The sequence below is a fragment of the Mus musculus genome, chromosome 11 (genome assembly GCF_000001635.26).
Source record: "Mus musculus strain C57BL/6J chromosome 11, GRCm38.p6 C57BL/6J".
Taxonomy (NCBI): Eukaryota; Metazoa; Chordata; class Mammalia; order Rodentia; family Muridae; genus Mus; species Mus musculus.
Window position 1 is genome coordinate 78354955 of NC_000077.6, and position 25704 is coordinate 78380658.

General features: G+C 52.0%; 1 protein-coding gene and 1 long non-coding RNA gene across 18 annotated transcripts in view; one reads left to right on the forward strand and one right to left on the reverse strand.

The window, feature by feature from the left end:
- Nucleotides 1-2622: 2622 nt before the first annotated feature.
- The window catches only part of Foxn1 (forkhead box N1), a 29207-nt gene continuing 6125 nt past the window's right edge, over nt 2623-25704 (reverse strand). For 2 of the 17 annotated variants that reach the window (XM_017314289.2, XM_017314288.1), the window contains exons 2-9: nt 16862-16993; nt 16003-16464; nt 13753-13866; nt 11913-12043; nt 10987-11083; nt 6472-6679; nt 5823-6314; nt 2623-4116 (exon numbers count right to left, since the gene is read on the reverse strand). In XM_017314289.2, the coding sequence (XP_017169778.1) occupies nt 3797-4116; nt 5823-6314; nt 6472-6679; nt 10987-11083; nt 11913-12043; nt 13753-13866; nt 16003-16464; nt 16862-16984 (1947 nt within the window). In that variant the 5' untranslated portion in view covers nt 16985-16993 and the 3' untranslated portion in view covers nt 2623-3796. Of the gene's footprint in view, nt 4117-5822; nt 6315-6471; nt 6680-10986; nt 11084-11912; nt 12044-13752; nt 13867-16002; nt 16465-16861; nt 17014-17781; nt 17915-24028; nt 24372-25704 lie in introns of those variants that run through there. The other 15 variants (XM_006532266.4, XM_017314290.1, NM_001277290.1 and 12 more) reach the window with 12 other exon arrangements.
- On the forward strand, nt 17724-21628 carry Gm30367. The gene is made up of 3 exons (XR_388875.3): nt 17724-18027; nt 19315-19392; nt 21224-21628. It is a non-coding gene; the product is annotated as a predicted gene, 30367 (long non-coding RNA).

Sequence of the window (25704 nt, forward strand, 5' to 3'; positions counted from 1 at the left end):
TATGTGTGGATGTATGTGCCTATACACACACACATGCCAGAGGGCCCTGCTTTTTGTCTTACTCCTTTGAGACTGATCAGAGCCATTGGGCAGTAAGCCCGACGATCCTCTGTCTCTGTCCCTTATCTCCTATTGCTAGACGGTCAGGCACGTGTGGCTTTTTGTGTGGGTGCTGGGATCTGAAGTCATCTCCAATGCTCTTACCCACTGGCTCATCTTTCCAGCCCTTGATGATGTATATTTTTTTCTTCCAAGCTTATGGGCCTTTGAATTATTTTCTTGAACTGGCTATGTAGCTGAAACTTGACCTCATGGGGCTGGAGAGATGGCTCAGCGGTTAAGAGCACTGACTGTTCTTCCAGAGATCCTGAATTCAATTCCAAGCAACCACATGGTGGATCACAACCATCTGTAATGGGATCCAATGCCCTCTTCTGGTGTGTCTGAAACAGCTACAGTGTACTCACACTCATAAAATATACTTACATACATAAAATAAATACATCTTTAAAAAAAAAAGAAAAGAAACTTGACCTCATGCTCCCAATTCTCCTGCATCCACACTCCAAGAGCCTAGATTACACATGTGCACTTCTATGACCCAGTAGTTTGAGAATTTTTGTGGAATCCCTAAACAAAAGGGCTAATTCCTCCCCAAAAGTAAAGGATTTACAAATTCTCTGGCCAGTCCCAGCTTAACCAGGGTCTGGCCAGCAGGGGGCAGCATAGGAGCAAGCGTGTGGGCTTTGTTTTCAAAATGGAGTTGGTCCAGTTTTAAAATCTGATGTGCAATCTAGGGACAATTATACCCAAAATCCGATCTGTTTGCCACCCACTGTCCTTGCTCAGGCAGCCAGCTCACACATGACGTGCCCATAGGGACAGATTTGATGGAAGGCCTCCTGGAGATTCCTTGTCTCCTAGTTTAAGGTATATTGGGGTAGTGGGATGCTTGTCTGCGCCTCTAGGTCCCAAGTGTCAAGAACAAAGGAGGTGGGTCCAAGAACAGTTTTAGGAATCACTTGTCCTGTGCCTGAGGGCCTGAGTGTCAAGATGCATGCCAGCCCTGGCCAAAGCTGGCACCACACACTCTGGGATTTGGCAGACAACTGTATCCCTCTCCCAGTGAGGCAAACAGTTTGTTTTTTGGGGTGTGCCAGCTGGCCATGCCTCTCCCATGTCCTACCCTACCCCATCCCAGCTCCTTCCTAGAGCCTTAGGAGGGAGGTAGGCACTAATGTGGGGTGAGCTTCTGCTCTGGGATTCTTTGTAGAGCCCTGTAGGTGTTGGCTGGGCTCTGGGCCTGACCCCTAGACTAACTTAAGTCAAAGACCCACATGTGACTGATCTAGACTCATGTGTGTGCTTCTGGAGGGGGGAGCTATAGAGCTGCCCCTTACTCTTACAGTCACCGCTACCTATGGGGTGGGCTGGAAGGACTCCTGACCTTCCTGAGTTCATCTTCCACCAGCAGCAGCACAGGCAGCATCAAGTTATGCCCCATCTTGTCACCCATGGAACCCAGGGCCCCAAACAGACTTAGCATCTCTCCCAGGTAGTGACAAGAAGATACACCCTAGAAAGGGAAGTGGCCCTTTCTTTTCTTTAAAAGAAAGAAAGAAAGAAAGAAAGAAAGAAAGAAAGAAAGAAAGGAAGGAAGGAAGGAAGGAAGGAAGAAAGGAAGAAAGGAAGAAAGGAAGAAAGGAAGAAAGGAAGAAAGAAATGTATGCCTACATGAGAGTGCAGAGCCCTTAGAGGCCAGAGGGCAGAAGCATCAGGTCTCCTGGACCTGGAATTACAGAGGTTATAAGGTGCTGGGAATGGAACTCAGGCCCCCTGGAAGAGCAGTGAGTGCTCTTAACCACTGAGTCATCTCTCCAGCCACAACAGTGACCCTGTCTTGTGCGATTTGGGTCAGTCACGGCAGCATCGGACAGGTGTCAGAAGAAGAGTCATTGAAAGAAGTCAGCTCCTTTCTCTGGACAGCTAAGCCCAGATCCCCATTTTTCAAGTTCCTCTGAGAAGAGGCCTTGCCTGGCTGCTCACTCTGCTTGGTCTAGAGCAGTGGTTCTCAACCTTCCTAATGTTGTGACTCCCCCCCCACCCCACCCCCCATGTAGCTCCTCGTGCTGTGGTGACCCCTGACTGTAAAATTACTTCATTGCTATTTCATAATGGTAATTTTACTACTGTTATGAACCAAAATATAAATATCATCTGCTATGGAGTCTATGATATATGACTCATGTGAAAGGGCCATTTGATTTGGCCCAAAGGGGCTTCAACCCACAAGTTGAGGACCACTGGTCTAGATGCCTTACTAAGGTAGGAGAGATGCTCAGACAGTTAAGAGTGCTTGCTGCTCTGCTAGAGATCCTAAGTTTGGTTCCCAGCATCCACCCAGAGGCTCACAACTGCTTGTAACTCCAGCTCCAGGGAATCTGATGCCTTTTGGGGGGCAGCACACATATGCACAAACATACACAGCACACATTTTCCAATGCACACACACCCACTCCATATATATGATCTATCTATAGCTACATCTACATCTATATCTTTAGAGTCCTTGTAGACACCCTGCTTGGGGACTGAAGGTCCCAAAAAACGAAGGCTCAGTAGTTGCAACCATCAGGCGCTTACTTTATTGTTCCAGGACAGGGGACAATGGTAGATGACTGAGGGATCCGCCCACCCTCGTGTGAGCTTGGGGACAACCTATGGAGGTTCTGGTTGCCCTCAGGCCCTGGGAAAGCTGGGGATCCCATTTGGTGGGTCATGGTGGGCATCTGAGTCACAGCTCAGCTCCACGGACATTCTGCCGGCTCCCTGGGAGCCCCAAGTCTGCTATGCAGGTGTGTGTATGTGTGTGTGTGTGTGGGGGGGTATCACACACACACACACACACACACACACACACATCATCCTGTAGCGGGTTGCAAACCCTAGTTACTCAGGATGCTTAAGACAGTTGACCGCATCCAATAGGCTGGGGCTTGAACTATATGAACCTCTCATTGAGAAAGAGTGAGACTTGGCAACCTGAAGGGGGCCTTTCCTGTGGCTGAGACTAAGAGAGGGGGTTCAAGTTTCTGAGGACAAGTTTTTTTTTTTTTTTCCAAACATGTTGTGTTGGATTTGGGCTCAGTTTGGTCCCAGGGTAGATGCTGCCCCTTCTGTGTGTCACCTTGGAGATGGCCAACCAGAGTATATACTGAAGATGTATAGATAAATTCTATGAAGTAGTTGTCTCCCTAAGGGGTTCACAGGTCATACGGGAGGAGCCCCTGTAGGCTTTAAGGGTGTAAGATGGGAGAATAAATAGAGATTTCTGGGAGAGGGCCAAGTCTGTAGAGCACATGGGGATTGGGATGAGGTTTGGAGGGGTGATCTTTGACCTGTCACACTGGCCCTGAGCTTTGCTAACTAAAGCTTTTAGCTCTCAGCTGCCCCAGAAATCAAATCAGACTCTGTGACCCAAGGCTTCCTCTGAGTGTAAGGCACATGATGAGCAGGTGTGTAGAGCTTGAGTTCACGCTCGAGAGCTGAAGTTCGAGTGAGCTGGCGCTAGGGGGCGCGCTGTTGCTTCTTTTCCGACACTTTCCTTGCTGGGGGCCCCGTGTGAGATGCGGGTCCACCAGGTAGCATCCTAGATGGATGCCCCCAACTTCTGGCTAACAAATAAGTTGGCTGAGTGGCATAGGAGACAGGTAGTGTTTTCCTTCTTTGACCTTTAAGGTGAGCCCAATATGGGGCAGCCAGCTAGGCAAAGGCCGCAGCTGATGTTGGGCATAGCTCAAGCCAGAGCCAATGGCTTTGAGCCGGGACTGAGGTACACGGCAGGGCCGGCAGCTGCTGAGGAGGGCGTGGACTCCAGTTCCACAAAGGCGGAGTAGAGAGTGCTGAGGTGCATGTCTCCCAGAGCACCGGAGCCGCCGCTGCCTGGAGGTGCCAGTTCACCTGCCTCATTGCCTGTTTCTGCCAGACAAGGCCCTGGGGGGAAGCAATGGGCTGCTGGTGGGGGTGGCAACATGGAGGATGACGTCGGCGACGAGGTCACCAATACGAGGGGGTCCAGGGCCAAGCTGTCATCCTTCAGCTGCTCCCACAGATTTCCTAGTCGGGGAGAGGGAAGAAGCCTCATCATTGGCAGGCCATAGAGAGTTAAGCCCAGTCTGTCTCCCACCCAAGTACCTCAGAAGCCTCAGAGAACAGGAGTCTGGTGATGCGGACTGGAAGCCTATCTTGGCATCCACTCTGGGACCTCAAGTAATCACTGAACTTTTTTTTTTTTTTCCTGAGCCTCAGAGTCCAGCTCCGAGCTCCAAGGTAGCACGGTGTAAAAGCCATAGATGCAGGCGACCCCTATGAAAGGGTCATCAGACTTTCCATCGGGGTCGCGACCCAGAGGTTGAGAACCACTGCCATAGTTGCAGGTAACCTCTGGGCCTCTTCGAGAAGAACAGGGTACTAGATTAAGGTTAAGGATTTGCCCATTTGAAGGTTGTTGCAAAGCTCTTCTTGGAAGCGGCCTAGAGGCCCCCCTGAACCTCTTCACTCAGGCTTCTGCCTTGGTTCCCAAAGGTTGATTTGCCGCCTACAGTCTTCCCACAGTGCACCACCGAACTTGATGAGGTACACAGGTCTGGCTCCCTAGACCCTCCTCCCCGCCCCCTCACAGGACCCAAGGTACAGGGATAGAACCAGAAAGGACACTTGACTCTGAGGAACAAACAGTGCTGTCACTGAGTTCCTCCTAGGGTCGTGTGACCTGCCGCGTGGCAGGCCAGTGACTGGAGTCGCTGCCTGGAACATCATCACCGCAGGGTGGAGAAAGAGACCTGACAACGCTGGCTGCTCTTGGCCACCTGGGTTCAACTCCTTCTTTCTGGCCCAGCGACCTTGAGTGGATGTATCTCTCTGTATAGTATTGTTTGCTAGGTCCAGATGGGAAGAACATATGTAAAGCTGTTTGCAAGATGCCTGGTACTCAGTAGGAGCTTGAGTGGGTATTAATTAAGGGTTTTGTGATGCTGGGGTATTGACCCTAACTAAGGATTGGTGCATGCTAGGCAAACGCTTTACCCCCTACCCACATCTCTAGCCTTCTGATAGAATTTATAGTATCCCACGTCCACATAGCCTCCTCTGCAGCCGCCTGTTCTCTGCAGCCGCAGCAGGTCTGGAATGAAGGTCTATGTGAAGTTTATTTCTAACAGTCTAAGGTATAGATCAACAGCCTCCTCCAAAAAGGCTTGCTCGGTACACTACAGTTCAAACGGGAAGGGGCGGGGCTTAGAAGGGTAGAGGGTGGGGCTTGGCTGCCTGTAGGATGGAGCGGGCAAGATGGAGGAGAATGTAAAGATTCACCTCTCTGGGCTTGTACCCTCAAATCTCTCTAGGACATGCTTAGCTCTGAGGTCTTCCATTCCATAGAAAGTCTGTCTCCTGAAGTGAAAGCTAAATTCTGATAAAACGCAAATGATTTTGGAACGTTTAGCCTCCCAGTCCCTCACAGTCAAGTACACCAATGGAACTTCCGGCTTTTCCCAGCTTTGTCAGATGAGCGGTTTGATGATGAAGCCATCTGGTACATGATCAGAGTACCAGGAGGGGGGAGATGGGGGAAAGAGCCTTTTAGCTCATGATCTGGAGGGCAGGGAGCAAATGCGAATTTAACATTCCTAGTCATCCGCCTCAGGTGACAAGAAACTCAGGAGCCAGCAGGTGGCAGCCTAGAGACATGAAGAGGCTAGGCCACGCAGCCAAGAGCACCTCTCTAGTCCTGTCCCACCCTTCCCAGCTCCCAGCTCCCAGCTCACCCTGGAAGTCGAAGTCAGTGAGAGAAGGGTTGATAGCATCCAGGTCAGTCCCAAGGTCTCCATCTGGCAGTAGAGTATCGTGCATGGTCCTGGCTGAGGAAGGCTCAGCCATCAGCTTGGCACCGTGGCTGGGTGGTGTGTGGGCAGGTAGAGGTGAGTCCTGGGGGGTGCCTGGCTGGGCCTGCAGCTCAAGATGCCCATCTGGCTGTGGGAACAATGGCTGCTGGTGTCCAGAAGGGGCCAGGCTGGGGGAAAGGTGTGGGTAGGTCTGCCCATAGCAGGAGGGAGCATGGCCACCCAGTAGGTCCTGCAGGGGGTTCTTGCCAGGCATGGGGCCTGGAGCTGGATGCATTGGGTGCAGAGGCTGGGAAAGACCAGCTGATGGTGCCATGGGCCGGATGGGACCTGGGCCTGCCAGCCCAGGGGGTGGACAGCCCAGCAGCGGAGAGCCCAGTTTTTCCCTTTTGTCTCCAATGAGGCTGTCCAGCTCTTCTGCAAAGGCCCAAAAGAAAACACCATGAGGCCTCTCTCCTTTGTAGCCTCCCAGCCCAGACCCCCCTCCCTGTATCCCTCTCTCCCCAGGCTCTGCTCTTCTTCATTCTGGTACCCAGGTCCCTTGGCCTTTCTCACACAGGCCTGACAGCCTCACCTGGTTTGGCCATGCTTTTGCGCACAGCAATGGGGTCTTTCCTCTTCCACTTCTGCAGTTCTTCCTGCATCTTGTCGATTTTGGAAGGATTGAGGGCCCACAGACAGCCCTTTCGAGAGGAACTTCCGGATTTATTCTCCACCTTCTCAAAGCACTTGTTGAGGGACAGGTTATGGCGAACAGAATTCTTCCAGCCATCAGGAGCAGTCTACCAGAGCAGAACAAGAATCCAGGTTGGGTTCAGGCGGCAAGAAATGGCTCTAGGTCTGGGGATTCTAGAACATTCCTTCGCCAATTCTATACATAGGGTCTCTACACACTCTGGCTTGATGTATTCAGCTCCAAAAGCATTCGTAGAACCCTTTAGTGGGCAGAATCGTTGATCCTAAGTTAGTTTTTGTTTTTTGGTTTGTTTGGTTTGGTTTGGTTTGGTTTGGTTTTTCGAGACAGGGTTTCTCTGTATAGCCCTGGCTGTCCTGGAACTCACTCTGTAGACCAGGCTGACCTCGAACTCAGAAATCCACCAGCCTCTGCCTCCCAAGTGCTGGGATTAAAGGCGTGCACCACCACTGCCTGGCCTAAGTTAGTTTTTTTTTAGCTAAAATCTAAAAGCTGCTGTTACCCTACCTAGCTCTTAGTCTAGACCCTTCAGAGGATGTGACCCTTTGTATATTTATTATGCACTTTATGTGTACATGTGGGTGCCTGTATGTCTGTCTATGCACCACATGCATACAGGAGTCTGTCAAAGAGGGCACTGAATCTCCTGGAACTGGAGTTATAGATAGTTTGTAAACCACCATGTGGGGCTGGGAACTGAATTCAAGTCCTCTGCAAGAGCAGCCAGTGTTCTTAACCACCACCTCACTGCTTTTATTGTTTTTGTTTGCTTGTTTGCTTGTTTGTTTGTTTTTGTTTGCTTGTTTGTTTGTTTTGGGGGTTCTTTTTTGAGACAAGGTTTCTCTGTATAGTCCTGGCTGTCCTAGAACTCACTTTGTGGACCAGACTGACCTCAAGTTCAGAGATCCCCCTGCCTTCTGCCTCCCGAGTGCTGGGATTAAAGGTGTGCACCCCCCCCCCAGCTCTCTCCGATATTTGTTAGCCACCACTCCTTTTGGAGATGGGACCTCACTTGTAGTCCAGGCTCACAGTAAGATGCTCAGAGTCTCTTGGGTGCTGAGATTGCAGCAGGCATAAGTCACAATGTCCAACTTGTGATCTTTCTTTAAGGGACAACTGGTAAATGCCATTGAGGCCCCTGGTCTATTTCCCCACTGAAGCAGGATATGCTCACTGGGCCTTCTGGCCTATGTGTCCCCTTGTAGAAAGGGGAAGATCGCCATTTTAAAGTCTTTGGGGACAGCTTTAAAGGGAGAACAGCATAATGCGTTTCCTCTGGGTCCACCTCATCCCTCCAGAGCAAGCTGGGCAGAAAAGGGTTGGTGAACAGGTGGGAGTTAGCACACCTGCTGCCTCTATGTTTGATGGCAGATGCGGTGTTGGTAGAGGCTGGGGTAGTCGTATGTGACTGAATATTCACCAGATCCTTCGACATCTCTCGGTGGGAGTGGCGTCTCCTACCATAGGTCTCTGAACTCCTGAGTGAGGATGGCTATGTGTGAGAAAGTATCTCAGAGTACGTGTGTACCCATGATTGAGTGTGTGGGTGTGAGTTCGCATGAGTGTGCCCTGGAGGTGTGCCCTGGTGGGGAGGCCAGCCCTCAGGCAGGGGGTGCTCGTGCCAACAGAATAAACACCCATTAGGAGGCCCGGTCATGCCACCAGTGCAGTAATTGTGCCCAAGGAGGGTTGTAAAAACCATTAAGCTGACTCAGTTGGGTGAGAGGCGGTGGCAGGGATGGTGGTGGAGGGGCATGGGCCTCCTGTCCCCCACATCTGGCTCAGTTGACCACCCTGAGCCCGACGAGGGCTGGCGGTGGGTAGAGCTACCTCTCCAGTTGATGATACTTCCTTACACCCTGGCTCCTCTCGCTTTCAGCCCCTCTTTCTGGTTAATGAGAGATGGCCACGCCCTCCTCCCTAGCTCCCTTGCCCCAGGGTGCAGCCAAGCTGAATCACGCCTAGCAGAACCGGGCCCTGGGTCCTGATGCCAGTCTCACTAGAGTTGCTGGCAGCAGCTGCCGGAGCCTTTCTTGGGGACAGCTAACCCATCATGGGGCTGGTCCTGATGACCCCAAGGTTCATCAGGGGTTACCAGCGAGCATCTTGAGCTGCTGGACCTTCTTAAGCTCCCACAGCTGACTCTACTAAGAACCAAAGCTCCATCACCCCAGAGCAGACTTAATGGGCACCGGGAACTTTTATGGTCCCATAAATGTGTGACTTCGGATGCCAGGGCAGCCCCCACCGCAGCCACTTCCTGTTTGGAAGAGGGATGGTCAGCATTAACAATTATGCATGGTGGCTGGACACTTCCTCAGCCCCTGACTCATGGAACTATGGGACGCCCACAGTAGCTGCCTTGGGTGTGAGTACTGACCACTTCAGAGTCCACTCTGTCTTTGCCCTAAAAAATGACTTCCAAATAAGGACTGAGAGGTTTAGAGCCTTGGAACTCTCTCTTTGGAGAGGTTCGAAGAGAACCTGTTGGCTTAGAAGGAATCTAGGTACCAACTCGTCCAAACTGACATGTTACAGAGAGGGAAGCTGAGGCCCAGAGAAGAAAACAGCTGGCCTTGGATCACATGAGGAAAACGATAACCGGGTATGGACTTCAGCCCTGTTCCTTAGCTGAGGGCCTTGCCCAGGTCATTCCCGTGGGGGCCTGCCTTGCCAATGGGGCTGGTCAGATCCTCACACAGTCTCTCTGAAGTCAAATGTAAACTCTGGCATGCAGGGGTGATGCAACCGGCTAAGAAAAACAACCGAACCGAAAAAGCTGTCAGACCTCTTCACTCTTCAGTCCCATAAAACAGGGATTACACGGCTCCCAGGAAAAATAATTAAGCCAGGAAGATGAGATGCAGGGAGGGGCTGGGGGTAAGGCCAGGAGTGGGCAGGGAAGAAGGCCCAGAGGAGAGGGAGGGGCCTCGCCTCCCTTTCTCTGTTTAGTTTTTGGAGGACTTTGCTGTCACCTTAGGAGGAGGGGAGCGCCTATCTCTACCTGGAGAGTCTGGGATTCAGGAACAGCCCATCCAGACTATGGTGTTTCTCGCTCCCAGAACCTCAAGTCTGTGGACATTTCCATTCCAGCCAAAGCCATGCTGCAAGATGTTTTTTCCCACTCCCTGTCTGCTGGGAGCACAGCAGGTGCAAAGCTGTCTGCACACTAGCAACCTGTCCCCGGGCCAGACTATAGTGCAGATAGTTGGGGGCAGGAATCGCCCCTGCCCACAGAGCTGGCTCTGGATCACCTGCACCTCAGCATCTGTCTTGCCTGGTTAGTAGGTGAGACAGTGTTGACAAGGGTGTAAGTCCTGGGGACCGGATTCCCCAACAAAAGATCTTGTCTCTCCTGCACCTACCTCAGGAGAAGGTGTCTGTGCAAGAGGGTCTCAGGGGACATGTATCAAGGGATAAGGGTGTGTTTTTCTTGACCCAACAATTGGTCCATCTGCTGTGTGATCTTAGAAGGATAAACCGCCCTCTGACAAATTTGCTCACCTGGATAGAAGGGTATCTGTCATGTCCCCAGGAGGTTGGACTTCAGCAGGCTCACCCAGAGACAGACATGACTCCTCAGGGTTAGATCAAGGGTCAGGGATGATCGATTCTTACCCCCAACCCCTGTGTAGAAATCTTGTAGGACATTTGAAAAATCTACTGGGTTGGACCTCCACCTCATGCAACTGTAACTGTTACATATTGATAAATCTCATGCCTCAGTTTCCCCAGGGTCCCTCTCAGTCCTCCTGTCCCAGGGCTACTGGGAAGAAACTGCTGGGAGTTGCCTGAAGTCTCTTCCGTGGAGACTAGGAAATAATTAATGCTGCCCATGGGTTTGGGGGAGAACCCGCTCAATCCTTGGGACACCCCAAGACTGTGAGCCCCACTTTTGGGTACAAGTGAAGCTCGCCATGCCACCTCTAGAGGCAGATGTTAATCTCACTCTGGAAGGCAATCGATCGTCACCTTAGTGATCAGCTCTGACTTGGAATTCCTCCAGCCCCATAGATAGCACCCTGTCTGAGGCCGGAAAAGACTTCCATCACTTGCCTTCCTCTCTCAATTGGGAGGTAAGTAGCTGAGCTCCGAAGCCTGTCAGGACTCCCCCCAACCCCTTCTCCAGCTCCTCTCAATTGCTGTGTATCCCAGAGCAAGCAGCTAGAGCTCTCTGTTCACAGTCCCCCCCCCCCCCCTTTTGCTATGGAGGATGGAGCCTTGGGCCTGGTAGATGTGAGGTGATTCTCTCTCTTTAAGTCATGTGCAGTCCTGAAAAATCCAGCCCCCTTGGGAGCTTTGCATTTCACCACGGACACAGAGAGAAAGCATCTTAGGGCCAAACCCCTACTGCTTTCATGCTGGGCTGGGGGCAAGGGTGGGTTTTAGACTCACCTTGAAGTAAGGGAAGTGCTCCGTCATGAAATTGTAGATTTCACTGACTGGAAGGCTTCCGGTCTTACTGTTCTTAAGGGCCATGAAGATGAGGATGCTGCAAAAGAGAGATCCTGAGAGCCCAGCCCTCCTGACCAGGCCTCCATCTTCAGCTCTCCTTGGCCGACACGTTCTGTGAGGCTGAGACTGAAATCTACGAGCATTTTGTGGAATCTGGAAAACCAGTTTGCCGCCTGGCTTAGCCCCTAGATGTGTGAGCTTGTCTGAACCTCTCTTTTGAGTCCGTTTCCTTAGTTTTGAAATGACAAAAATACAGTAGCTGGCCTCCTCAGAGCCGTGGGGATGGAGGCTTTGCATCCATCATTGCACGGAAGTGACCCTGACCACTCAGCCCACAGCTCCTCGTGCTTCTGTGAGACAATAGGAAGGGGACAAGGCTTCCTGCTGGGTGCCACACACTGTTCTGCCCACATTCTCTTACATAAAACTTCAAATAGCCTGGCTTGTCTCCCCATTTGCCTTCCAGACAACCAGTTTCTCAGTTAGTAAGTAGCAGGGCAGCTGTTAGAGGGTTTTGCTTTAATGTTGGAAGAGGGGAAAGGCAATGAGCAGCGAGCAGCTCTCTTAATCTCCCACCTAAACTCTATGACCAGGGCTCCAGCATGGGACCTCACAGGCCCACCCGCCCAAGTCAGCAGCATCTACTGAGTCCAACCAGAGTTAAGACTCCTCAGGGTCTGACAAAAGGTCAAAGGTAGCTACTACCTACCCACCCTCGGGCATCGTTTCTCCAGCATCCTTGGAAGTTACTGGGCGTGATTTCTATCCCCTGCAATAACCCTTAAGTGATGAGGATCACCGTACCTTAGCTTTCCCAGGGCCCCTCCTTGCTCCTAGTTCTGCCCCAGTTGTGCTAGGATATGTACCTGTAAGAGTAGATGGGCTTTGGGAAGAGTGGCTGGTGACCTTCGGCGTTGGCCTGGGGTGCAATCCTCTGATAGGGATAGTGAGGTGAGCCCAGGTAGGGCACAGGGTAGCTGCCTCCACCCGGGGAGTACTGTAGGGGCCAAAAGGGACAGAGTGGTCACCATGATGCCTTCCCAAGTGGGGAACCCCTCCTCATGCAGACACGTCTGGAGAGGAAGCTGAAGCCAGATTCTCCTTCCATTGGCCATGGACCCGACGATATTCCCAATGCTATGGAGCAATGGAATGGACATTTTGGACTTGGATAGAGATCCACACTCTAGAACTCAGACTCTCAAAGGTATCGAAGCTGTTTTCCTCCAGCTCTTGCCTCTCAGGCTTTGAGGTACCCTGGTCGTCATGGTAATAGGATGGTGAAAAGCCCACCCTCTGCACTTTCCAGGCAGGCACCCCAAGCCTCCTCTCCTGGGCCTCTCTTGGAGCAATGGGCCGGAAGTGAGATGTCCAGCCTGGGTGTGTTCTAGGCACGGCCACCTTTATGAGTTTCAGTGGCTCTTTGAAAGAGCAGGTCATGATGGTGGGCAGGTGGGGGTAGGAGGTAGTTTTACACGGCAGAGGGAGTGGCTGCGGTGCCAGGAATGGTGTTTTATGGGGGCTGGGGGTTGGAGACTCTGACTCCCCCAGCTGCTCCAGGCTGAAGTGTTCTTTCCAGGTCACCGAAAGACACTTAGTGCCTGAGTCACCCTCTCTCTGGGCTCCATAAAGCCCTGGGCGCGGCCATCTTGTTCAAGGACGTTGACTGCAGAGGGCTTCAAAGCAGGGCTGGGCAGAGCAAGGGCACTTAGCGTCCGATCACCTTTATGCTGTGGTGACTTGGTCCCTGATGTGGCAGACTGCCTTAGGGACACACGCGCCCTGAATCAGACCAGAAACCTCAGAAAAGTTTAGGCCTTTGCAGCGAGGCCCTTTCTAAAAGACAAGGATGCCCCCTCATGTGATATGTCTCTTTGTCCCTCTCTGTCACTTGTACCCACTACAGGCAACCTGACACATTACCCCCCCCCCCCCCGCCAGCCTGCCTCCTGGCTTGGCCAGGATCAGGGCCAATGCCAGAGCGGGAGTAGAACCTGCTCCACAGGCAGGGCCTGTCTGAGTGCCAGGCTGCAGGTGGATGGAGCTGGGCGCTGGGCAGCCACTTGCTCTGTCTTGCCCGGTGACTCCAAGGGAGCTGCCTGGCTGCTCTGGGGCTCTCTTCTGTCTCTTCTAAAAAATCCTCCATCCCTTGCCAGTGTGGGGCAATGATTGAGAATCTCATCCATCCTGGAGAGGCTAAACTGGGCAGTGGAGTGGGGAAGGGCAAGGATGGTAAAGACTAGGGAGGACCCCAGCCTCGCGCTTGTGCCCACCACTCTCTGCCTAAGGGAAGTGTAAGGACAAGGTCACACAGCAAGGTGTGACCTCGATGGGAGCCTTTGTTCCCGTCCCTGCTCAGCCAGTGTGTCATACCACACACCCCTCTTTGCTCCTGTCTGTCTAGGATGCTTCTCGATTCTCCTCCCCTCCCTCTTTGGTTCACACCATGTCTCTGCCTCAGTCTCGGCTGCACTTTCTGTTTGAGACTCCCTAGCCTCCACCAGGGGTTCAGAAAAGTCTGTAAGCCCCTAGGAAAGGGAAATGGTTTCTCTTCCCACTAGCCACTGTTCTATATCTGGGCTAGCCCAGCCTGAGGTTCAGGACTCTGATATCTTCACCTGCCTGTCCTCACGTACACTGCCCACAGCGACACCCACAGAGCCTTCTGAGAGCTCCAGGGAGTATAACCACTTGCCTCAGACTTACCTGATGGAAGGCAGGCTGAGAAGAACAGTACATATGTTGCAAGGGAGGCTGGTAGCAGTACATCCCAGGACCACTGTCCAGAGCTTGGGGCTTGACCTTGACCTCTGACCCCTGCTGGAAAAGTGGAAAAGAAAGTTTCCCCCCTTCTTCTTCTTCTTCTTTTTTTTTTTTTTCTTTTTTGAGGCACGGTTTCTCTGTGTAGCCCTGGCTGTCCTGGAACTCACTTTGTAGACCAGGCTGACCTCAAACTCAGAAATCTGCCTGCCTCTGCCTCCCAAGTGCTGGGATTAAAGATGTGCACCACCAATGACGGGCCTCCATTTCTTTTTCTTGTCTTGAACTTCACACTGGAAGAATCCTTTCTGTGACCCTCTCAAAGCTAACTCTTAGGCAAGGAACAGAGAACAGAGATGGATAGGGGTTTTCCTGAGGGAAATCAGCAAGTCAGTAGAGGGGCTAGGCTAGAAAGGACAGTGTTCCTCACATTCCACCTCACTGCAGGCGGCAGGCTAGTCTGGGCCACCAAGAGAAATGGAGGGGACTTGTCACATAGACTTGAATGGGACCCGAGAGTTCTGAGAGACCCATGTGAAGTCCTCAGGGCCTAACCCAGAGCTGAGCCCTGCATAGAGTTAGCAAGGGCGTGCGGCTCAGACCTACCTGGCAGATAGACAAGCCAGGATCAGGCTCCTGAAACTAGGATTCCCACGGGCCTTTGGGAAGGCAGCATTTGGGCCCAGAGGGGTGAAAGCTAGCTGTGACCACTTTCTGGGTATGCCTCAGGGCAGCTGATGCAGAGATTGCCGTAATCACAGGATCTTGAGCCTGCAAGGGCCACAAGCACTGAGTCCAACCCCTTCATTTCACAGATGATACAGCTGCTCCCAAAGAGGGGAAACTACATGGCACCTGTCACCCATAGAGTGGACCAGGCAGTTGGGTACAGCTTGTGTCCATGGGGCCAGGTGGACTTCTGTTTATAGGTTGTGGATGTCCTGGTAAGTCATAAGGCCTCAACCAGAGAGGGCCGGGTCCTGATTCTCAAGATGGAGATAGTGAGAACTCTATTGATGCAACCCTGGAAGGAAATCTCCTGGCTGAGTGACAAGGAGCTACAACGAGTGGACAATGGGGGACAACTGCTGGCTTTCTGGGTGCCAAGCTGTGGCTCCCACCACATTCTAAAGGCTTGAGAAAAAGCAGTCATGGCTCCAGAAACAGCAGAAGATCCTGTCTTGGCCACACCTGACCCACCTGGGTGTTCATCTGTTTTCCCCCTCTTCCTTCCTGATAGGTGTGGCTAAGGACTAGAATGGGCCTATTTGGAAGTAGGAGGTAAAGAAGGCCGGTGGACCCCTGGAGGAGCAGAGTCCAGGATGAATTATCACACTGGGGTGCCTTGGGAATCAGAGATCGGGAGCAGGGGGCAAGCCTGAGACAGGAAACCCTTAACAGAACTTTTCCCACGAGGCTCAGAGAGATTAAGTGACTTGCCCGAGGTCACAGGGCCTGCAGATCTGGCTGCGGAAGTGCTAGTCAACCTTCTGAGGTGTCCCAAGGCACTTATCCATAGAAGCCTGCTCTGGCCTTAGAATAGGTCCAGAACCCCACCAGTAATTCCAGCACCAGGAGGATCTCTAGTTCATGGACGGCCTTAGGCAACATAGCTGTTTTCTGTCTCACCCATGAAAATAAATAAAAAAGCAGGGTCTGGAAGGGGCCTGGAGCTAGCAGTGAAGTCCCCAGTCCTTATTTGGTGGGGTTTTTGTTCTGATGCTCTGTCTAGAACCTTCTCTCTCTGGAATGTGTCTTTTCCTCCTCACATTTGCATAGGGGTGTGTTGGTCTGGCTTGGCATTCTTTGACACTTAAATAAACAGAGAAGTCACCCTCTGGAATCTTGACTCAGCAGCCTCTGGGAAGCTGCCAGCTCCCTTCCCTCATGAGCTTCCCTCACCTGCCCCCTCCACCTGCCCTCTCCACGCCTGCCAGGCTAGCATCCCCCTCCCCAGGGGACCAGTATGGAACCAGGAGGCCCCCACCCTCTGTGCTTGCTGCCTCCTCTGGAGCTCTGATTTGGAGACAGGGTCTCCATACATAGGCAGAGGCTGGCCTCTGCCTCAAGCAGTCCTCCTGCCTCAGCCTCCTGAGTAGTAGGATTACAGGCATGTGCCACCAGGCATGGCTTTGAAGAGTCTTTCTAGGCAGCTAGGAGAGAGGAGGTGGAAGGCCCTCGGCCACTGGCACTCACCAGAATTTGGTTGTGTTCCTGGCTGGGGTAAGGGAGTTTATTGCACCAAGCCTCTGCTGGGAAGCTAGGCAGGAAGGCCTCAGCATCGCCCATGTCCACAGGGATCTCCTCAAAGGCTTCCAGTGCCCCCTGAGTCTTAAAGGAGTGTCCATCAAGTGCCATGGCCGTCTGGGCCTCAGAGAAGATGTCCTCATGGAAGTGCCTCTTGTAGGGGTGGAAAGGCATGTGGTTGCCCTTGAGGAAGCGCCCTGGGCTGCCTGCTGGGCCCTCCTCAAAGCCAAAGCCAGGATACTTTTCTGAAGGAGAAAGGCGGAAGGAGCCCGGGCCGGGTCCGGCTGTGCAGTGGCCCTGGATCTGCTCTGGGTCTGGAGATGCGATGCTGGGGCTGTGTGGGGGCAGTGAGGGTGTCCTCTCTGGAGGGCCGTCAGGCACAAACGACGAGCAGCTGAAGTTAGCATGCTTCTGGGCAGACAGAATAGAGAATCTGTAAATGGGGGTTGGACCAGGGCATCTGCCAGGACCCTGTGCTGTACTGAGATAATAGAGTATGGCTGAGTTCACAGGAGTCCCAAAGTGACGGGGAAGGCAACCTGCTCTTGGGATTCCAATCTGATACAAGCATACTTCTTCTAAACCTGGGTCCCCTGAGGCTGATGGGTTCCATATCTGGGGAAACACCAAACCAAGGATGGACAGAGATCTGTGACTTGGCCCTTCTGGGTCTAGAGTCATCATCATTTTTTCTGTGTAAGGGACAAAGTAGATCCCGAAGGTCCTTGTGTGGGGCAGTGACCATCTACTCAATGCTCTTAGAGCTACCAGGCTTGCCCTATTCCAGGCCTAGGTTCCAGGTACTTACGTTCTGTGGGGCAGGGGAGTCTGGGAGGCCCGGAGCCTGCATGAGGTCCCCTTGGGGTTCGCCCTCCAGTCGGGTGGAGCCTGGAAGTGTGACGTCAGACTGCGGAGGGAGTAGCGACACCATCACCCAGTCCTGGCCTCGAAGAAAGCCAGCTACAATGAGAATGAGGACCAACGTCTAGGCATGGCCAACCCCAGGCCCACCACCTCCATTCCTACCCTTTCCCTGGACTGGGACCCTGGCTGGAGCTAGCCATCGGATTAGGGACATAGGGAGAGAAGGGAAGAGATGATAGACAGACAGTCAGACAGACAGATGATAGATAGATAGCCAAGGTGAGAAATTGTTACATGCTGGTAGGCAAATGCTGAAGAGGATGAGGAAAGAGCTATCATGAGAGAGAAACTGAGCCAGATTGGATACTCGGAGGAGAGCTCCTGTCTCAACTCAAGCTTTGCTGGTCAGCAAGTGACCTGGTCAGTCAGTGAGTCAGTGAGCCCTTGCTTCCCAGGGAGCCTGGCTGCTAGGTTTCCTATGTCTATGCAAGGTGACCTTATCAGTTGCTGGGTAGGCCCTGAGAAGAGGAGGAGTCAGGAGATGTATCATGCCTAGGCTTTATGTGACAGCAATCCCAATGACACAGAGGGTAACCCTGTGGGATGACCAAGGGGCCTTGCTGGTAGGGCCCGTGGGATATCTGGGAAGTGTTGTTTTTTTAACCTCTATCAATCTTTGTCCGTGACTTTGTACCAAGCACGTCTCATTTCCTTAGCCCCTCTCTTCTCCTCTCCTTCCCTGTTCTGTGTGGGATCGAGCCCACTGCCTCCCAGGATGCTCCCTGGCTCCCATCCCTGGCCTCTTTCTGAACTCTTCAGCTTGCCTATGAAATGCTAAGGCTTGGACTAGATCTGAGCACTGACCCCTTCTGAACTGTTGTTGTAGAACCCTGACCCAGCACCACAGAGCAGCTGGGAGGCCTTGGGGCTCAGCGCCAGGCGAGGCTGTCCATTCCAGGCTGTGTCAGCAGAGCTCTCTGCACTTCCACAGCAGCATCTGCAAACAAGATGAGTGACAGAGCCTCGCACAGGGCGCTGAGAGTGAAATGAAATCATGCAGAGAAAGCTCGGAGCACAGCACAAGCACACAGGGCTTGATCCACACGCCAGGTCTCATTATTAATGGTGTTATCCCTGGGGCTCTTCCATTATCAGCAACAGCCTTTGAACTCACGTCCCTGAGTTCATCCCTGACAGCAGCCATTGTTTACCGAGGGACTGCTCTGTACTGACTCCTGGGTAGCACTTTGGAAGGTTTTCCACCTGCTGAAGATGACCTTAGGTTTCTGCTTTTCTCCACCTCCCACGTGCTGGGATTATGGACACGGACCTTTGTGCTCAGTTTTGGGTTCTGACCTAGGGCTTCCTGATAGTTGCTTTACTCAGTGAAAATCTGTAGCCCCTATTGGTTTTTTTTTTTTTTTAAGATTTATTTATTTATTATATGTAAGTAGCTGTCTACAGACACACCAGAAGAGGGCGTCAGATCTCGATGGTTGTGAGCCACCATGTAGATGCTGGGATTTGAACTCAGGATCTCTGGAAGAGCAGTCAGTGCTCTCACCTACTGAGCCATCTCTCCAGCCCGCCCCTATTGTTTTTTTTGGTTTTTCAAGACAGGGTTTCTCTGTGTAGCCCTGGTTGTCCTGGAACTCACTTTGTAGACCAGGCTGGCCTCGGACTCAGAAATCCACCTGCCTCTGCCTCCCAAGTGCTGGGATTAAAGGTGTGCGACAGGCTCTCGCCATATAGTCTATGCTGGCCTGAAACTCACTACATAGGCCAGGAACTATAGGCAGCCCTCTGCCTCTATCGACAAACTATTGACCTCAGCTGCCCAAGGGCTGGCATTATAAGCAGGCCCAAGCTCATTGCTTTACTTCAAGGATGCCATATTATTAATCCAGTCTTTCAAATAAGAGAACTGAGGCCCTGAGGGATTCCGTGACCTCCCAGTCTCACATATAACCCTTGACTGTCAGAACCTGAACTAAGCTTTGGCTACCCCCCCACCCCCCGCTACTGTATTTGATGGGAGTCAGAGTGGAATGTTCTGGGAGCCAAACAGAAATAAAAACCAGAGCTTTCGACTTATGCCATCTACCCAAGACCCCTCAAGTCACAGCAGTGGTGCAGTTCTGGGAAATCTGGGAGAGAGGGCAGGCCTCATCTTTCTGAGTTTGGCCTAGTCAGCAGTTGACACATCTTTGATGAATTAGCCATCTTCAGAGAGGCTAATGGTGTCAAAGAGGGAAGGGAACCTGTCCAGAGTCCCACATAGGATTAGGCTGGGAGGCGGCTGGTGGCTGAAGTAAGTGTAGATGGGTTTGAAGGTGGGGAGGTTCTCTCCCACCCCTCAAAGAGTCCCTACCACCCCTTCTCTATATCCCTGCGCAGGCTCACTCTCAGCAATGCTAAATGTGGCGTGACGGGGAAGCGTGGAGCTGGCTGTAACTGGACACTTCAAGGGAGCAGGTAGGGGTGAGGACACCCCATCTCTGGCTTTGCATGACTGCCTGCCCTGGCCCCTGTTCCCTGGACAGCTCAGGCCTGCCTGCCATGCCTCATCCTGGCTCAGAGCTGCCTTTCCCAGAGGAGGTGGTGTCGTGTGAACTTGACGCCATCCAAATACAATCTCATCTCCCTCCAGGTGTGAGGCCGGGGGCTTTTTCTCCCCATTTCAGGCTCTGCAGCCCCAGGAGGGAGAACAGTAATGGTTGGGCTTGAGGCAAATCTGACTTTAGTTCCAAGCCTTGTCACGTTCTGCCTCTGTGATTTTTGAACACACTATGTAAGTCTATATTTCACTTTCTCCGTCTGAGAAATGAGGTGTGTAGACCTATCTCACTAGGACCTCTTGAAGATTAAGTGGTATGGTGCTGATACCCAGAAAATGGCCGGGGACACACCTCATATCTCTGGCTTCAGTTGGCTAAATGTAGCTGTCCCCAAAGGCCTCTAATTCCAGGCTCTACAGTTTCCATGACAGTCTTGTTGCTTCAGGCCTCATAGTCTAGGAGAGAGGTGCAGATGACGCTGTCCCCTGGTAGCAGCTGCCCTTGCTGGCCTCTCCTGCCTGCCTGGTCTTCATTTATCATGACCTCCCGGAAGACTCAGACACCAGCCCTGCTTTACTGACTCGAACCTGAGCTCTAGCTGGGCCTTCCCCTCTCAAAGTTCTGTCTTGTTTAGTAGCACCTCTGCCTCACTCTGCAATCCCTCATCCTTAGATGGAGCTATTTGTATAAGCCCCAGGCAGAGCGCCTGTACATCAAAGGCCTTCTGTTCCTAGCCAGGACTAACAGACTCTGGCTCTGAAAACCCCCACCCTTTTTTCCAGGACCTAAGCTTGTCTTTGCAGGGTTCATAGGCTCTCCTTGATTTGCATTGGGGATACAGATGTCCCAGAGTGGTCCTCACCCAGGTTTTCTTCTGGGTGGGTTCTGTAAGTACTGACGCCTAGCTCAGTGACCATGAGTCCCTTCAAGAAATGAACTGAGTTTTCTAAAGCCACACTGTCTAGGAAATGTGAGCCCTCAATCAACTTTATCCTAAAGGGTCACCAGCTTCAAGGGCTGGACAAAGGGCCCCTAGTTAATGTTTGGGGAGGGTCCTTTCAGCACAGAGAGGGGAGAGAGAGAGGTGTGGAGTTCTTAAAGCTCCCAACTTGGTAGTCAGGTTTGGGTCTGAATCATGATCAGGGTGAGAATTTGGTTGGACACATTATTTAACTTCCTTCCCTGGGCCTCAGTTTCCTCCTCTGTAAAATGGAGCTGATAATACATACCTCTTTGGAGGATTGGATGAAATATTGCTTGTAAATAGCTTACCTCACAGTACATACTCAATAAATGATAGCTATTATTAATAATTAGCAGTGGGACAGAGTTAATTTAAGGCATGGGCTCTGGTGTGGGGGAGGGAACCACCTTTTCTTGCCCTTTCCTGTCTTCTCCCCACCCCCACCCATCTCCCTGTCATAAGCTTCCTCCACCGACTGAACTTCCTCTTGACTCGGGCCTCTGAGGCCATTTTGTTCATTCCCCTGCAGTAGAGCCAGTGGCTGCAGAAACTTCAATGTCCTGAAATGGAATGGATAGGGTGTCCCTACTGCTTTGGATCCCCCAGGAAGCATCCATGCTGGCTCCAGTGTCCTGATAGTGGCCTATGAACTTAGAAGGAACCTTTTGTTGTCAAACCTTGAGCCCACCTCGTCTGGTTTCACAGAACAGTGTATTGCCTGTGCGCCAGTGTCAGCAAACTGACTTCTCATCTCCTTCCTCTTCTCCCCTTCTCCCAAATCCAGAATCTCTGGGAGCCGGTTCAGAGCACATATGCCGCCACTCAGAACTGTCATCTGCCCACCCTATGTCTCCTTCCTGGACAGGAGACTATGGAGGAAGATGTGGGTCAAATTCCCTTCTACCGCAAGACCATAATCATCATAGACCCGCATCATTGGAACACTCAGAAGTCCAAGTTGCATGCTTTTTATCTTTGCTATCTCTTCTCGCCTCTGTCCCTGTGGACAGTGAACACAGCATACTGGAGCCAGTGCTTTAGGGAGCAAACTGAATCCATCACTTCCAATTCCACATTCAGCAAAATAAAGGCAAACTGGCCATAGCTACATAGCTGCCCATGCAAAAATCTCACACATTATCAACCAGAATGCTGCCTAATGTGTTGGCACACACCTTTAATCCCAGCACAGGGGAGGCAGAAGCAGGTAGATCTCTATGGATTCAAGGCCAGCCTGGTCTACATAGTGAGTTCCAGGATAGCTAAGGCTGAATAGTGAGACCCTGTCCTAAAAAAAACAAAAACCAAACCAACATAAAACTAAATCAGAATTTCCCCTCCCCCTTTTTGATAGCTGATAATTGATGACAATTTACCAACACACTGAAGGTAGAGAAGCAATGGTATTCACTCCGTTTCTCACAGGGGGTGGGGGAAGGAGGCCAAGAGAGAAGAAGCATGCCTAGGACCACACAGAGAGAATGAAAAATCCTCTCTTGTACCTCAAGGGCTCCAGACACTCTTATCCAGAGCTACAACTTTAGCAAGACGTGTTGAAGACCCTCTCAAGGTCTGGACGTCCTGGGCAAACTTTCCTTCCATGATTCTTGGAGAGGGGAAGGAAAGTTTGGGGACAAAGAAAATAGACCCGATCGACCCTGAAGCAAAGGGAGAGAGAAAGGGCCCACTGGCCTGAGGAGGGAGGTTGGGAGGAAGCCCCTCCAGACAGTGAGAACTGGACGGGTGATGAATCCATGGTAAGCATTGCTAGGTGGCTGCCCCATGTCCCCAGACACTGGCATCCTCACCTTGTACCCTTCCTGCAACAGTCAGCCCTACACTGCCTTCAGCCATTGCTACCTCTGCCTCTGAGAGACTGTCTTCTCGGCACTCAGGCAGAAGGGGCTGTTTAAGGGTGGGTCCTGGGGTGGGGGTGGGGGACACCTAATTTGCTGGATTTGTGGCCATGGATAAGTTATTTCCTCATCTGCATTTCAGTTCTTCTATAGGCAAAAGGAAACCCAGGGATCATTTGATCTTAAGATGCTGGTGTTGGTCCTATGGACGTGTGTGAAGTGGACAGAGTGGCCTGTCAGACTTGCACCAGGGATTCTGTCCTAGGAGGGACGCACTGCACTGTCACCCCTTTTTATGGATCAGGAAACTGAGGCTCAGAGAGATTAACCTGACTCGCCCAAGTCCCCCAGCTAGTAAACTGTGCTCCTCATTCAGGCCCAGGCTTCAAAGCTAATCTCTCCTTAACCACTATACCACACAGCCCCGCCTCAGCAAGGTGGAGGTTTCCCTGGGAGGGTCTGTCCATGGAGCCCCTACTGGCAGCTGAGTCACAGAGGCCAGTCACACACTTCTGCCTGGCCAAGGACACTCAGAAGCAGTTCTGCACACACACACACACACACACACACACACACACACACACACACACTCTCTCTCCCCCCCCCCCACCCCCCACCTGTCGGCGCCCTCCTGCCCGTTCTTTATGAGCAGGCGGAGCCGGCTCAGTTCCACCTTAATGGTTTCTGTTGCCGGCTGTGGCAGCTTGTTTTACGAGGGGTGGGGCTGTGCCCAGTGTTCGCCTGCAGCCCCACCCGAGGCTCCACCTGCCTGGCTGCTGGGAGGGGTTCCCTGGAGCAGGTCCCTAATTACCCTTGCTGGGGGTGGCAGCGAAAGACCTGGGGACTATGCCTGAGGCTCACACCTCTCAGGATTCTGGGAGTCTAGGGGTGTCAAGAAGATGGGGTTTCTAACAGGTTTCTTCTTACCAGTCTGGGGTCCTGAAGGCCCCTCTAGACTCTCTGTCTCTGGATGCTGCCTGGGTTTGTAAAGAATGATGGATGAAAATTAGCCAGAGGCAGGTGTAGGTACCCACCTTCAACCCTGACAACCTGAGTTTGATTCCTAGGACCCACATGGTGGCCGGAGAGGACCAACTACAGCATTTTCTTCCCTGGCCTCCACACTCTTGCTGTGACATGCATGCACATGTACACACACACACACACACACACACACACACACACACACACACACACATACACACATACACACACACACTGTAGTAAGAAAAGCAGTCATATCCCTCTTACAGCATCCTGTGAGCCATTCACACCTGCAGTCAGGTAGTTCCAATCTCTGTCGGGTCTTTTATAAAGGTACCTGACATTCCCCCAGCCTCTTCAAGCAGTCTGCTCAGAAAGCATCCTTTCGGAAAAAAAAACAAAAACAAAAAACAAAAAACAAAAAAACACTTGAGCTACCTTCTCTGCCTGGGGTGACCTGGAAACTTTCCTAGATATTTGTTCTTAATTCTTATAATCTCGTTCACTTGCCTTATGTGTCAATGACCACTCCCCACTAGCTAAGGGAAATAGGCTCATTCCGTCTCCATGGAAGGTCCCAGCTTTGCTGAGAATGTCTGATGCTGGCAGCCTCCTCTTTTCTCACAAACATCTGCCCAGCATGCCTCTCTTTCCATAGTCTTTACCACCTCTGGGCAGTACACCCCAGCCCCTCCCCCTCTTCTTCCACCCCGTCCTGACCCCCAACGCAGCCATGTCTAAACACTTACAGTGGGCTCTGGGCCGTGGACACCATCCCGGCTTTGGGGAGTCATGCAGCTTTCAGCTTCAGGGGAGCCTCCATCCAGGTATAAATACACCCACATGCCAGGACCGGCCCCCTGCCCCAGGGCAGGGGTGGGACTGCCTCCCCAGGCCAAGCAGGTAAGTCACATGCCCCATAAATGCCACAGGACCACAGGCCCTTCCCAGTAGCCCTGACCTCTCTAGACAGGTAGATGGATAGATGGGTGGATGGTTGGATGGAAGATAGATGGATGAAGAGATAGATGGGTGACTTTGAACAGATAGATGGGCTATGGATAGACAGGTGGATGGATGGATGTCTTTGCAATACCTATGGGTGCCTGTCTTGTAAATGATCAGAAAGAGATTTTAAAGAAACAAGAAATGCTGGTCCTCAAAGCTACCATCTACTCCTAGGATTGTTTTAGGTCTTCCCCTCCCTCTTCCTTACCATGGCCACCTAATTTAAGAGATTGGTCCTCCTGGACTCTCCCTCCTTAGAGACCTCTTTCTAGAGACCTTTCATGTCTACTCCACTGCCCTCACCCACAGTAATGTTTGCATTTCTTCTTGGGAGCCATTTATGACCTGCCTTTTCCTCCCTTCTGCCTACCTGCCTCTGCTGGTGCCCCTGCAACCCTGAGATCTTGTGTCTAGGAGCAAGTCTAGGAGCAAGGTGGCTTCCCCTTCAAGGTTAGCAGGCATTCTCATATTCACGAACATGACACCTTTGGATAGCCAGAGAGGGAAAAGCCCCCAGCTCCACCTTTCCAGGGGAATTTTGAAGCCCCGAGCAGTGGGGACAGACTGACAAAGAATTTGGAGATAGAACTGTTTCCTAGTTGGGTTGACTGTGTAATCTTAGTACTCAGGAGGTGGAGAGAGGAGAATCACAAATGTAAGGTCAGCCTGGGCTGCATTTGTGAGACCCCACCTCTCTCTCTCTCTCTCTCTCTCTCTCTCTCTCACACACACACACACACACACACACACACACACAAGGAAAACGGGAAAAAGGACAGGCAGTGGTTGGTGGCCTTTAATCCCAGTACTCAGGAGGATCCCTGAGTTCGAGGCCAGCCTGGTCTACAGAGTGAGTTCCAGTACAGCCAGGGCTACACAGAGAAACCCTGTCTCAGAAAAACAACAGTGACAACCATCATAATCTAAAAGGAAACATTAGGATATCAGTGAAGAGCTGGGGGGTGGGGGTGGGGTGGGGGCAATGTGTAACCCTCTGGATGCACCGTACAGAGAACAGGGATCTGGGGCCTTAGACACTGGTCTCCAGAGTGGAATTTTCCCTCAAACCCTCAGACTGCTTAGCCATGATCAGAGACGGGAGAAGTAGGTGAGGGAAGGACTGAAGGGCCAGGAGGGTTTATCACCTTCATCCTTCCTGAGGTGAGCCACATCTGCTGAAGAGATGCGAAGGAGGACAGGCTGAGGGGCAGAAGAAGCCGCTGGCTTCTGAGAGCCCATTAGAGGCCAAGAAACCCCACCCCACAATGACATCATTTGGAACTGAGCCTCCTCTCACAACCCCTAAAATCAGGTGCCGGGCCAATTGGCTATGCCAGTAGCTGGCAGCTGAGGATTTGCTCTGTAAACCCATCAGGCATGATGGGAACTTCTGTCATCTCCTCCCCTAACCTGGGTT